Source organism: Eleutherodactylus coqui, chromosome 1 (assembly GCF_035609145.1).
Source record: "Eleutherodactylus coqui strain aEleCoq1 chromosome 1, aEleCoq1.hap1, whole genome shotgun sequence".
Taxonomy (NCBI): Eukaryota; Metazoa; Chordata; class Amphibia; order Anura; family Eleutherodactylidae; genus Eleutherodactylus; species Eleutherodactylus coqui.
Genome location: NC_089837.1, coordinates 403,114,136 through 403,129,376, shown reverse-complemented (window position 1 = coordinate 403,129,376; position 15,241 = coordinate 403,114,136). Strand labels below are relative to the sequence as shown.

At 44.4% G+C, this 15,241-nt stretch overlaps 1 protein-coding gene across 2 annotated transcripts in view; it reads right to left on the bottom strand.

The window, feature by feature from the left end:
- The window catches only part of UGGT2 (UDP-glucose glycoprotein glucosyltransferase 2), a 268,510-nt gene that overhangs the window by 233,212 nt on the left and 20,057 nt on the right, over window positions 1-15,241 (bottom strand). For both annotated transcript variants that reach the window (XM_066580528.1, XM_066580538.1), the window contains exons 4-6: window positions 9,740-9,852; window positions 9,445-9,619; window positions 5,958-6,054 (exon numbers count right to left, since the gene is read on the bottom strand). In XM_066580528.1, the coding sequence (XP_066436625.1) occupies window positions 5,958-6,054; window positions 9,445-9,619; window positions 9,740-9,852 (385 nt within the window). The remainder of the gene's footprint in view (window positions 1-5,957; window positions 6,055-9,444; window positions 9,620-9,739; window positions 9,853-15,241) is intronic.

Here is a 15,241-nt window from a genome sequence, read left to right as displayed (position 1 = left end):
TGGACACACCACATTATTAGAGAAAAACTGCAACTGAAAATTGCTTGTACACAAAAGGTCATTGAAACTCCCAGAACAAAAATACATCGGCAGGGCAAGAGTTTCGAAAACATGGAAGTGAGGTCGAATTTTCCATCTACTTATTGACTATATGCAGTGACATAGGTATTCAGGTATTAGTTATAAATAAGAGCTATACTAGAAAGTAGAGGGTTATGTACCAAAAATATTAATAGAGCTTACAATCTCACAAATTAGAGGTACTAGATATAGCAGTTATTCTGTATTCTTTGCCAACACCTAGATGTTAACTTTGTTCATGACAGTTGGTGAAAACAGCTATGAGTGAATGCATAATAGAGACTCTACATATAATGAACAGTTAAGACAGAAGGGGCTCATGACCACGGGCGGGTTGGAATTCCGGGACCCATGTGGGGCACCCGCGCAGATGCTCCGAAGTTCAAGCCACCCATAAACTATTCATGGGCGCATGTAGCCTAATTAAAGCAGGCAGGTTTGTTTTCCAAACCTTCAGGTCCGGAAAACAAATTACAGCATGCTCAATTTTGCCGCCGATCACGCAGGGACAGCTTCCATTGCAGTCAATGGAAGCTATCCGATCTGCGGCACACCTGGAACTGTCACTCCAGGTGTGCTGTGGGTCCCACGGCAAAGCAGGAGATTTGAAAAAGAAAAACCTCCACTTGCGCACGTGCGGGGGGCATGTCGGCCGGCGGGCCAGCCCACATGCACGGAGGAGACAACGGACGACCTGCACGCATCCGGACTGGTAAGTAATGTCCTCATGCTGTGGGCAGGGTGGGATCCCGCCACGGGGCTCCTGCCCACGGAACCCTTACCTGTTCATCCTCTGCTTGCCGATGCCTAGATTTGTGATCAGCATTATTAATAAGCATTCACCAAGTCCATGATGTGGGAAATTTATAAGCTCGCTTATGCCAGAATTTTGGTATCATAAAGTCCCAATTTTAGTGCAAGCGGATTTTTGTGCAAAAATTGTGACTGTCAGAGTACATCGACAGTTCCTCCCCTGTTGTGAACGTGCATTTCAGTGGGTTCTATTTCAGTGTTGGGGGGATGATGTAGGAGATCATGAGCACACAAAGACGAGAAGGCTACTATTACAGGCCACAGTGAGGAGGAACAGCACCAGCAGCTAATCAGAGTGAAGATGAGACAGATGGAAAGATAGCTGTGTAGTGGGCATGGTTATGCTACGCAGACTCTGAAAAAGGAAAGGGGGGAAGCTGAGCTTGTGCATGTTCATGAGAGACCAGGTGATTAGTGCTGAGAACGCCCCCAACCAAAAACTTGAATGTAGGAGAGTTTGCAAATTAACTAGGAGTCTTTCTAAATGCATGAGAAGGAAAATTCAATGCAAAAAAAATGATAAATGTGTCTTTTTCTCTGCAGGGAGTTCCATGGACTTTAAATTATAGTTCAAATCAACACTAGCTCATTATTAAGAGGTATGTGTCTCTTAATAAATTAGGCTCATTCACTCCGAGGGCACCTTCTATCAGACAGGTATAGGAAACCCTTGTCTTGATACATTTCCCTTTAAGACTGGCTTCACAGGAGCTTAAGTGCATTTATTTGCTATGGGCGTTGCATTTTTGTATGCATCTGTGTGTATTCTATTTCACTTTCGCATATGAAAAAACGCAGGGAATGTGAATGCCAAAAACACGCAAGCATGCTCCCTTGGATTTCAATGGCCAAATAAGTTTAATATGGGCCAATTGGTAAGTAATATGCACCAAAATAGGACACGCTGCATCTTGTTTTACACATCCAAAATGTACGCGCCAAAAACACATGTGACCAAACCCATTGAAATCAATGAGTTCTATTCACTGCGCATTGTGCATGCAAATTCTGCACGCATAATACACAGTGCAAATGCGATCATGTGAATAAGCCCCAAATGTAAAAAAAATAATAATAATTTGTTAAAGTGGTTCTCTCGTTTTATGCAGTAAGAAAATATATTGCTTGTATATCTTACTATGATCAGTGGTAGCCCTGATCTTGTGAATGAAGGGGACACTCCCCTGGTGTATCTCTTTCACAGTTTTTCCACTTCAAATTAATGCGCTTGCCTGCAGTCATATAGCCGGAAGTACTGCTGTGAATCCATAACTTAGAAGGGGACGCAGTACTACTGTACACCAGCTGTGTCCACTTCATTCTCAGGACCAGTGGAGACCCACACTCATCATAAAGTGGTGACATATCCTAGCTGTAAAGCCCCATTTACACTGATAGATGATAGCTCAAAAGTCGCTCAAACGATAGTTCGAGTGACACTTTTAAGAGATCATCTTGCATAATCTTGCTACTTAGCTTCTATAAAGTATGCAAAGCATAGCTGGACACAGTTGTGGCCACTAATAGAACAATACAGCTGCTTTGCATATGCAAACAGCTGTAGTGTTCTCCACTTTGACTGCCAGTGTCCCCGCTGTGAATTCACAGCAGGACACAGGCACAGAAAATCTCATCAGCACAGCTGGCTTATAACAGCCTGCTCCACTACTAACAGCTGATCACTCAATTCTGGAATTCAGCGATCAACGACTCGTGCACGAAAACTGCACGATGTCCCTGCATTTAGACACAACGAGAAAAGACACCTTTGAGCGATTCCCATTGTGTCTAAAGATGGGAAACCCCTTGTAAAGAAGTTTTCCAGTTGTATGTAAATGAAGTGCAATTTAAATTCAGTCCTGATGGATTTCTACAATTGTTACCAGTCTAGACAATTTTCTGTGGACAAACAGCAGCAGCATAAACCTTAGGCCTCGTGCACACGACATGCACTGATTCTATGAGGGGAATCCCGCACGGAATCCGTCTGTGACTGCGGCACGTGACGGCAGTGGCCAGATTTTTTTTTTAAGCTCCTGCTTTACCCACGGAATCTGTGGCCCATCCACAATTCCCAATGCATACAGGCCGTGGGTCGGACGGCTTCCATTCAGTTCAGTTGAAGCCGTCCATGCGGGAATCGCAGGGAAACGGAGCATACTGCAATTTTTCATCCGTGAGTGGAAACTGCAATCAGTTTCAGCTCATGTGCATGAAGAATCTTTTTGCATTGTGTGCCATGGAGGGTTATTGCTGCGGAATCTGGAGGCAGACGCCCGCTCGGGATTCTGCATCAAAAGTCCGCCCATGTGCATTGGGCCTTTTTCCTTCCCTACTTATTTGCTACAATGTATTACTCTAGTTAAAAATGTGTTAGTATGGAGCTCTGGCTGCTTAGCTCATAGAAGACTGTCCAGACTACATACAGTTGTAGCAGACTCAACTGAGAGAAGTGCTAGAGTTTTCAGCTCTCAAAAACATTTGTGCCTACTGACAGCAAACTGAGATCTTGAAGGGAAATTTAAGCATTCAGTATACAAGTTGTAGAACTTTTTAATATGTAGTGATTACAATTCATTAGTTTTTGATGTGCATTTTAGCATTTATCAGCTTTGTGTAAGCAGTTTATTCTTGAATGAATACTGCGGGTTAAGAATATAAGGGGACATTCATAAAATCTTTTACATGAGTTTATGGCATAAAAAAAGTCAAATAGTTTTTTTTCCCTTTAAGCGCGGATTTGCACAAAAACTTGCAACTTTTTGCTGTCTACATCACGGTTAATTGTTTTTTTTTTTTTTTAAAGGGGTGTGGCTCATCGGGAGTGGGCATGGCCACCCCAGACCGACACATTTATGTATACAGTTACTGCTGCGAGATTAGGAGAGAGGCAAATTTCAGGGGTCCCCAGATTCATCTCACAATTAATGGGTCCACGCGGTAGACCTTTATTAGAAAATGAGCAGTGTGAGCAGGTCCTGTCGTGGATGGCAGAAAGTGCATCCAGCAAACTATCGACCACACAGACTTTTATGCCGTCCACTGCTGCAACTCTGAATCCTCTGGCTGCTGCTGCTCCTTCCTTCCAGCCTCGTCACTCCATTACAATAACACATTCTGAGGAGCAGGCAGACTCCCAGGAACTGTTCTCGGGGCCCTGCCCAGAATGGGCAGCAACGGTTCCTTTCCCACCGGTGGAGTTTGTCGTGACCGATGCCCAACCTTTGGAAAGTTCCTGGGCTCCAGGGGATGAGGCTGGGGACTTTCGGCAACTGTCTCAAGAGCTTTCAGTGGGTGAGGAGGATGAAGACGATGAGACACAGTTGTCTATCAGTGAGGTAGTAGTAAGGGCAGTAAGTCCGAGGGAGGAGCGCACAGAGGATTCGGAGGAGGAGCAGCTGGACGATGAGGTGACTGACCCCACCTGGTTTGCTAAGCCTACTGAGGACAGGTCTTCAGAGGGGGAGGCAAGTGCAGCAGCAGGGCAGGTTGGAAGAGGTAGTACGGTGGCCAGGGGTAGAGGCAGGGCCAGACCGAATAATCCACCAACTGTTTCCCAAAGCGCCCCCTCACACCATGCCACCCTGCAGAGGCCGAGCTCGGTGGTGGTATCTGGTGGTATCATGTCTATAGGAGGGGGAGGAGGGGGAAGAGACAGCTTGGCCCACTGCTGAGGGTACCCATGCTGCTTGCCTGTCATCCTTTCAGTGTATTTATGTACCGCCGGTGGGTTCCAGGGAGCCACCCATGCTGTGGGTTCACAGGGACTTCACATTAGGGATTTGTAGCTGCCAGTGTCTATGTATTAAAAACCCCGGTCAGACTGGGGCATGCAGTGTGGGCCGAAGCACACCTGCAATAAACCTGACATTACATCAGCTGTGATGGGCAATGCAATCGGATATATTTATGTACCGCCGGTGGGTTCCTGGGACCAACCCATGCTGTCGGTCCACACGGAGTTGTAACTGCATGTGTCCACTTCTAAAGAACCCCAGTCTGACTGGGGCATGCAGTGTGGGCCGAATCCCACCTGCATTAAACCTGACGTTACCTCAGCTGTGATGGGCAATGCAATGGGATATAATTATGTACCACCGGTGGGTTCCAGGGAGCCACCCATGCTGTGGTTGCACACGGAATTCCCATTGCGGAGTTGTACCTGCCTGTGACTATTTATAAAAAAACCCCGGTCTGACTGGGGCATGCAGACACCTTGACAGAATGAATAGTGTGTGGCACATGGGTTCCCCATTGCTATGCCCACGTGTGCAGCTCCTGATGGACGTGGCACAGGATTGGATTTCTCATTGCTTCTGTACAGCATTGTGGGCTATCGCCCCGCCCCTTTTAAAGAGGGTCGCTTCCTGGCCGTGCCAACCCTCTGCAGTGTGTGCCTGCGGTTCCTCCTCATGGCAGACGCACTTATAAATAGACATGAGGGTGGTGTGGCTATGAGGCTAGCGTGTGGCATGAGTGCAGCTGAAGCCTGCGCAGGGACACTTTGGTGTGCGCTGTGGACACTGGGTCATGCGGGGGGGTTGGGCAGCATGTTACCCAGGAGAAGTGGCAGCGGAGTGTCATGCAGGCAGTGATTGTGCTTTGTTGGAGGTAGTGTGGTGCTTAGCTAACGTATGCCTTGCTAATGAGGGTTTTTCAGAAGTAAAAATTGTTGGGAGGGGGGGGGCACTCTTGCCGCTATTGTGGCTTAATAGTGGGACCTGGGAACTTGAGATGCAGCCCAACATGTAGCCCCTCGCCTGCCCTATCCGTTTCTGTGTCGTTCCCATCACTTTCTTGAATTGCCCAGATTTTCACAAATGAAAACCTTAGCGAGCATCGGCGATATACAAAAATGCTCGGGTCGCCCATTGACTTCAATGGGGTTCGTTACTCGAAACGAACCCTCGAGCATCGCGAAAAGTTCGTCTCGAGTAACAAGCACCCGAGCATTTTGGTGCTCGCTCATCTCTAGTCCTTAAACATCCACTAATGACTAAATAAATAAAAGCTAATATCCACTTCAGAATGGGTATAAAGTTTATTAATATACTGCAAAGTACCTTCAACTTGTGTATCATCCACTGCTTTGTATTCGGTGTCCTTAATAGCAAGTTCAACCCCATAGCCAGACAGATTCATATTCCTCTTACTTGGTTTCTAAAATTTAAGAAAAAGTTAGAAAGGTAAAAAGTTTCTTCACTTTGGAGTGACATCACATAAATGTCTGGTCATTTAACCCCCTCAGCAGTTTAGGATGAGCCCTGTTAGTTCAGTAGGAAAAGGACTTCACAGTTTTACACGAACAGAGCACGTTCTACTTTAAACGGTTGCAGCTCCATTTCTATAAAGGCTACCAACATGCTTTTTTGCAGCTTCAGCCATTTGAAGTGGAGTCTCAATTTACACCTTTCATTTTTAGTGAGGCTTCTTTCCCACGAGCGCATATCGGCTGTCCGTTTTCACGGCCGCCCGATATGCGCTGTCATCTGATGCACTGGATTCCAATGCATCAGATCACATGGGTGTATTTGCCAGACGTAAAAACACCCAACCGGCCAATATAGCACCGGGAGTTTTTACGTCAAGCCCAAAACATAGTTCTGGAACTATGTTTGGGCCGGAATATGTCGGGCCTATGGGAGCCCATGGCAGCGACCGTAGGTGGGAGGGAGTTTAGCGGCATGGCTGCTAAACTACCTCTCTCTGTTCTCCTCCCCTTCCCCGTGCAGTCTTACCTCTCCTCCCGCTCGGTCTGTGCAATGGGAGGGGGCTGGGCTAAGCGATGATCCGCCCGGCCCTCACATTGATGGCTGTGGACAAGGGGTGGGATGTGGGCGGAGCTAAGTGCCCACCCTCTCCCGCCCCTTGGCCATAGCCATCAATGGGAGAAGGCGAGGCGGACCGGTGCTTAGCTGCGCCCTGTCCCGCCCCTCCCATTGCACAGACGGAGCGGGGAGGAGGAAAGGGTAAGCCTGCGATGGGGAGGGACGGGAAATGGGAGATGGCCTGGTGAGGTCAGCGCATTTGCGCCGGCCTCACAAGGCCATATGAACGGGCGCACAAACGTTTGATCTGTGCGTCCATTCACCAGTTTTTTTGCCCCCAACATAGCATATATTGGCCGGCCGATATGCGCTCATATGAATGAAGCCTAAGTGTGAGGAGGAGAGAAGGAAGGGGAGGAGGACCAGCTGCAGCAGAGAAGAAGATTTAGGATTCACCCGTATATCTCGCCATCACAGAGCAGGGATAACATTTTTGTTCATGCCATCACCCCCAATCAATCAGACAGCTTATTTGCCCTCCGACTGTGCTATATAGGGGGTTTTCCCTGGAAAAGGAGTGTAATGATGAATACTTGCTCATCAAGTTACTCTGATACACCGTTTAACCCTGCAGTCATTACTGACCGTGGCATCTAAACATTTTTACATAAAAAAATTAAAAACCTTCCCCCCCCCCTACACCAGGCTTTAAATATTGAAAAAATATTTTTTTTAAAAACCCTACACATCATTGGTATTGCTGCATTCATAACACTATAAAATATTACATTATTTATCAAGCACAGAAACTACCAATGAAAAAAAATCCAAATCTCGCTTCCCTTAAAAAGAAATGGAAAAAAAAAATTAAAAATGTACCTCAAAATGGTACAACTTAAAAATAGGCCTGATTTGGACTTTTATTTCTCGGTTGACTGAAAAAAATTATTTTCAAGGTATTTATATTGCGCAAAAATAGTAAAACATTAAAAAAACTTTGGTGTTGTCATAATCTTAATGGCTCACAGAAGATAACATTATAGTTATACCACACTGTGAATGCCATAAATACATAATGCAAAAAACAATGGTGAAATTGCTTTTTTTCACTGCCCCAGCAAAAAAAAAGGAAAAGTTATTCACTACTTTACAAGTGCCTGAAATTGGTTCCTATAAAAAGTAAAACGTGTCCCGCAAAATACAAAGTGTCATACAGCTATATTGAAATGATTATTTTTTATTTTTAAAGTTCTGACCATTGGAACACAAAAAGTGACACTATTTACTAGTTTTTACAGCTAAAATTAATTATGGGGTTAAAATGCACTTAAGGCAATTAGGTTTTGCAGCTCATATTTACATGAGACATTAATTCAAAATAAAAAAATTAATTAATTTAAAAAAAAAAAAAAAAAGGGTGAGACTTTCAGGAGGGTTTTTCCAACTTAACGTGACAATTTTTTTTTTTTGGGGGGGGGGTTAAACTTTCTTTGGAAAGAAAATGTATTTTTTAAGCAAGGATAAACAGTTGACTCACCAATTATTCCACCCACCACATTGTTTGAGGCATGGCATGATTATAAGTGGTTCAATCTTCAATCTCTCTTTGGTATTAGGTTTCTCCACTTAACTATTACCCCCAGAAACTTTACTTGATATCCCTTTTATTGCTCCCATCCTGCAAAAATTTGGAATTTTATACGGATTCTTGATGATCTTTAGTTCTGTTAACCCCCTTCTTTGTGACTATCTTGCCAACGTTTGAAGTAGATTGTTATTTCTACAGGTTACTTATTTCTTTGACTCTACAGTCTACTTCTGAATTTGCCCCCTGCGAGGGGAAGTTACGATATTCAATTCTTTCCTTGTTTGGTTTGGTTAAAGGAGATGTCCCGAGGCAGCAAGTGGGTCTATACACTTCTGTATGGCCATAATAATGCACTTTGTAATGTACATTGTGCATTAATTATGAGCCATACAGAAGTTATAAAAAGTTTTATACTTACCTGCTCCGTTGCTAGCGTCCTCGTCTCCATGGAGCCGACTAATTTTTGGCCTCCGATGGCCAAATTAGCCGCGCTTGCGCAGTCCGGGTCTTCAGCAGTCTTCTATGGAGCCGCTCGTGCCAGAGAGCGGCTCCGTGTAGCTCCGCCCCGTCACGTGCCGATTCCAGCCAATCAGGAGGCTGGAATCGGCAGTGGACCGCACAGAAGAGCTGCGGTCCACGAAGGTAGAAGATCCCGGCGGCCATCTTCACCGGGTAAGTATGAAGACGCCGGACCGCCGGGATTCAGGTAAGCGCTGTGCGGGTGGTTTTTTTAACCCCTGCATCGGGGTTGTCTCGCGCCGAACGGGGGGGGGGGGGGGGTTAAAAAAAAAAAAAACCCGTTTCGGCGCGGGACATCTCCTTTAATACTAATAAAAAGGCCTCGTGTGGCACAGAGTGAAGGTTGCGGGTTCAATCCCCGCGTGGTTTAGGTAGTCGGCTCAAGATTGACTCAGCCTTCCATCCTTCTGAGGTGGGTAAAATGAGTACCCAGCTTGCTGGAGGCTAATAAATAAAAAATTACCTGAAAGCGCTGCGGAATAAGTTGGCGCTATACAAATAACAAGTCCCCCCAATAAAAAGCTTTGAAACATAAAAATCTTCATTTGCTTTACTATTTCACAGTTAGTCCAATTCTTCTGTTACAGAGATCCTGTTTTCACTCTCATTTGTGTGAAATAAAATTCAAATAGACATACGTTTCAGAATATACATACAAAAGCTGCCCCAGCGCACCTGTATATAATGTCGTAGAACGTAAATGATCTCCTCCCTTTCTGCTTTTTCCACCAAAATTTTATGAAAGGTAGCAAATGCCTTTGTACCAATTTCTGCATACAGAACAACAACTGGTGCGGTCTTGGAAAGAGTAGGGAAGATGTGATCTCCTTTATACAAATAAGGTCTTGGTCTAGAAGAAAGAAAATGTAGATCTTTTGACTTGAATCTTAATGTTAAGTAGATCTTTGTTTCTCTGCTGAATATACAGACACATTACATGGCCCTACAGAAAAGTAAGCAGTAACTTTACCCATCCAGCGTTTCCTTCAGAAGATGTTTAATCTGACTTGCTTTGCAGGTGCGTTTCCCGTGGATAGAAGCAAATGCGCTGCAACCTTCTGGAGGAGACTCATCAGCCGCAATCTAAAATGTTAATAATTGGCATTAAACAAGATACTATAATTGCACTTGAAATATTCTAAATTATCATGTATTTCTTGATTAGAATTGCTTACTGACTTGTTTTGGTGTGAGGTCTGGGGTAAGTTGAGTGTAATATAGCAGGTATAAACTTAGGAAATAGGTCTCCTTTACTGTGACTTTTAACAATTACTTAAGGACTTTCAGGTAGAAATCCAACAGAATGTGGGACAGCCCAGAACCCTATATTATAGTAGTGGGCATGAGCCTTGCAGCAGAACATATTTACAGTATGAATGTGTATTGCCAGACATTTAATAAAAATATTAGAACAAGTGGTAATTCTTTCAATAGACGACCTACGCAGTCATCAGACTACTCGTGCAAAGGTTAAGGCTCATGCCCACAAATGTATGCGTAAAATGCTGTGCATCACCTTGCAGGGTTTTACCCATTTTGTGACCATATGCTCTGCCAACAGAGACCACATCTAGCTGCGTATGGGACTGCGCATGCCCGCCTATCACACAGACAGACATGCGCAGTGTGACCCTTTTTTTTGTATTGCATATGGACAGCGTATCATACACAGCCTATACAAATGTATAGGGCTCATGCTGCATACGTACACAGAGAAATAGAGTGTGCTGCTACTTATTTCTCTTGTGCATCGATACACAGTGTCTACACGCCGATGTGCATGGAAAAATGAAAGCCCATTGACTTTCATTGATTCCATTCACCGCGTATCATGCGTCTGTGCAACTCACGTGTAATACGTGGTGAAAACACAGTCGTGGACATGAGCCCTTAAAGGGGTTCGGTCATTAAAAAAAATAATTCTATTGCAGTGGCTGAGTGAAGACCTCACCGGTTGAGGGAGACAGCGGGGTTTAGTAGATGGTTGTCACAGGTTGCTCTACTGCTCCGCTCCATAGGTCAGCTGCGGCCTGGCTCAACCACTTGCCAGTTGCAAATGGACATAGACAAATAGCTCGTGATGCCAATATCCTTTATCTTAATTATGCTGATTATGATGATAGAAAACAGTCCAGCCAGAGACAGTTTGGTAAACCAAGGGTATAAAGTTTACTCAACTCTTCAATAAAGTCCATAACAATATCCAAACAAAATTCTTACAGGGACAACGTTCAACATGAATTCCTTCTCAGGATAATACACAATGTCTCTCTTGCTATCCTGAGGGGGTTGTTTCTCCCGTGGCCACTACCGTTTCTGGTTGTTCAAAAGGTAGCTTACTCACGGTTACTTTCTGTCTCTTCAGGATGACTAAGAGGCCTTGTCCTGTCTGGGCATAACTCTTTCAGCAGAGGTGAAGTAGACTCTCTTCCTTGAAGCTCTATTCTTTTCCCTTTGGGTATATCTCCTGTTCCGCTCCTCTTTACACCCCTGTGCTGTCTTTTATAAACTTCCCTCTGGCTAACCCCAGGGGATTTATGAGTAAACTCCTCTAACCAATCCCAGGACTGCCTTTGGGGGGTGACTATCAAGACACATGAGGATAGGGTGACTCACAACCAGACATACAAGTTAGATGGACATAAAACTAGGCAGTTGACCTTACCATAACTCTTTACAATACACAAAACATCACCAGACTCCTCCATTACACGTAATAGACAACAAATCACGAATACAATCACACACTCCACAGGAGGCAACCAAAGTACTGTGTATAGGTGAATACTCACCTATTCCTTCCCAGGCAGTGTACTTACCTCCTCTTCTCCTCACCGATCTTCTCCTGTCTCCTGCAGTCCCTGGGAATCCCCTCACCTCCAGCTGACTGATTCTTCTGCTTCTTGTGACATTAGGTGCACTCGCAGGCAGTCTAATTCCTTCCCGGCAATGTATGCTACGTCACTAGTTCACAACCTAGCAGGGAGTGCTGAGCTATTGCAGAGACTTCTCATGCCCATTGTCTCTGCAATAGATCAGCATTCCTTCCTAGCCAGTGAAGGCTACATCACAGGGACATGACCTTCACTGACCTGCTGGAAGAAGAATGTGAGGAATGCTGGCTTCATAACAAGGAGAAGAGGATCTGTACGGCTGGAGGTGGGGTGACCTGTGGGACTGGTTAAGATCAGTGAGGAGAAGATGTGGTAACGAGTCTGCCTGGGGAGGAATAGGTGAGTATAGATTTTTTTTTTAATGACAAAACCCCTTTAATTGCAGACCCAGATTTGAAAACACCACAAGAAACCTTTATCATTTATTATGGAAGAAAAGATTGAAAATGGAGCTGGAACTATTAAGACATATTGGAACACAGCATCCATGTTGCACTTTAGTGCCGCAACTACCACAAAACTGTTAGAAAAGGGCATGATTTTATTTCTATAAATATATATTTCTATAGGTATCATAGATTTGTGAACAACTATAAGAACTGCACCCTGTGACAGGGTAATGAAAGAGCATCTGTGCACACCCGAGGAAGCTGAGGGGAAGTTTCTGACATATAAGCCCGCTGTGTACTGTCAGAATGTAATACTGCGCAATCACGGTACTGTGTCCTTGTAATGACTGCTCGCACTTCATCGACACATGCTCATCCTGCAGACAGTAAACTACTATAAGACATAACCAATTGCTAATCCTTCACCATCAGCAGTAAGACTTGGGGTAGTTAGACAATTCTATGGAAAGTTAAGCCATTTAGAAAATGGACGTCAATTACACATTTTATTAGTCACCTACTTTTGATTGACATAAAAACATACATACTTCCTAAAGAAAGATTCAAAAACTTGAAGGGGTTTTCCAAGGTTTATGTAAAGAAAGCTTAATTGTTCCAATATCATTTGGATTCCTCATCATAGTTTCAGAAACATATGTCACATGCACCCCTTCCCAATGGAAAATATTGACTTGGTTCAAGGATAGCAGCTTTCAAAAGGTCTGCTGTGTTGGATACTGCCCTTCATAGATCTGCCCCCTTCCCTTTAGAAACATGCCACACATGGGATAGCATTCCCAACCACCGTTTTAAATTTATTTAGGCATTTCCATACCTTTGGGCCACCCTGTAGACTGAAACTTAATACAATATGCATATAAAGCACCAAATAAAGGGCATATAATGAAACATAACAGGAAAAGTATTGATGCCTTGCCGTTGAGAATTATGAATGCGGTGTACGGCAAGATAAGCAAATGCTGTATATACAGTACTTGAAGCTTATATAATTTATGTGCATATGCATAGATTGAGGCTACTGAATATTTCTCTGGGCATGTAATGAGAAACCCATTCCATTGAGCAAGACAGTTAAAAAGCTCGTGAGGGAGAAAAGGGCAGCTAGAAACAAAATAAAAAGGATATAGTCTCAGAAAAAATTACATTGTAGATAAACCCAAAGATGCAAAGAAAAGAAAGTATATTAAAAATAAAACTATACACCAGCAATTCAAAAAAAATCACGTTGCTTAAAAATTATAAAGAAATTAAATAAAACATTTGTTCAGATCATTTTGTCAGATTTACGCCTCCTTCACATGGGTGACAAAGTCGCGCGACTTTGTAGCAATGCTACAAAATTGCATGTATGAGAAGCCCATGCTTTCCTATGGGTTTCTTCACACATGCGATGTTTTGTAGCATGCAACAACCCGACACAAAATCCTCATGGGTCCCGCAATATGCCCGCGACACACGAGGTTTTGTAGCCAATGTTTCCTTATAGAGCCTTCCTCCCTGTTGCATCTCATTGCACCAAAACACGATTTTCGTGCGATGCAACTTTGACAGTAGGAAATCATACTGTCCAAGCTATAATCTAAGCCCTAACTGCAGGGAAAAATAAAAAAAGGACATACATCACCTTAGAAGCGCTCTCTGCCGCCGCCGCGGCTTCTCCCCGGGTCCCAGCACTGCTTCTCTTCTTCATCTTCAGGCCAAAAATTGAAAAATCCTCGCCTCCTGGAAGCACTTGCTGTGATTGGCTATAGCTTAGCCAATTAGTCAATAACATCAAGTGCTTGGCGAATGGCAGTTATTGAACCAATCACAGCCATTCATCGAGCACTGGCTGTGATTTGCTAAGTGTCAGCCAATCACAGCCAGTACTTCCAGCAGCTGGGGATTTTTTCATCTTTGGCCAGAAGATGATGAAGAAGATGATCAGTGCTGGGACCGAGGGAGAAGCTCCTGCGGCACTTCAGAAAGCGCGGGAGAGGTGATGTATACTTTTTAAAAATTATTTCTTCAGTTACAGCTTATTTTTAGGGTAGGGCTTATATTTCAAGCCCCCCCCCCTCCCCCTGAAAATCCTCACACGTGATGCTACAAAGTCGAGCAATATCGCACGGTGCAGCGATGCGACATCGCTGTGATTTTCTTGTGGCGATGCCGTGTCGCCGGCGTGAAGGAGGCCTTATGATTCACTTAACAAACCACTAGGGTCATTAATGGTCAAAATAACCAGATCATTAAAGTGACCCTCGGGTCCGGAAACAAAGTTAGCAACACCAGCTTCTCTGACTGCCTGAAACACACTGTGTGTTACTATGCATCACTAGTCTAAGACACTATATACCTGCTTTGACTGACCAGGTGAGCGGCTTTGGCCAGTCACATCAGCATGTAGGGTCTTAGACTACTGATGCATACTAATGTACGTCAGGTAGTCCGCTTCGGTCATCTTTGTTTCTCCAGGCCTGGAGGGTTGCTTTAAAGGGGTTGTCCCGCGGCAGCAAGTGGGTCTATACACTTCTGTATGGCCATATTAATGCACTTTGTAATGTACATTGTGCATTAATTATGAGCCATACAGACGTTATAAGAAGTTTTTCACTTACCTGCTCCGTTGCTAGCGTCCTCGTTCCCATGGAGCCGACTAATTTTCGCCGTCTAATGGCCAAATTAGCCGCGCTTGCGCAGTCCGGGTCTTCTTCTGTTCTCAATGGGGCTCTGTGTAGCTCCGTGTAGCTCCGCCTCGTCACGTGCCGATTCCAGCCAATCAAGAGGCTGGAATCGGCAATGGACCACACAGAAGAGCTGCGGTCCACGGAGGGAGAAGATGCCGGCGGCCATCTTCACCGGTAAGTATAGAAGTCACCGGAGCGCGGGGATTCAGGTAAGCGCTGTGCTGTTTTTTTTTTTAAGTCCCTGCATCGGGGTTGTCTCGCGCCGAATGGGGGGGGTTGAAAAAAAAAAAAAAACCCGTTTCGGCGCGGGACAACCCCTTTAAGTAGTCAATTAGTTTCTCCTTAAATGGGTCTCATTTATCAAAATTAAAACAAAACTTTGGTTGCTATGGATAAAAAGGTCAGTTTTCTTTTTAAATACTGTCTCTCTTCGACATTTCATAAACCGTCAAATGCAGTCTTATAAAAGAGAATTATCAATAGTATCCTAAAATGTACC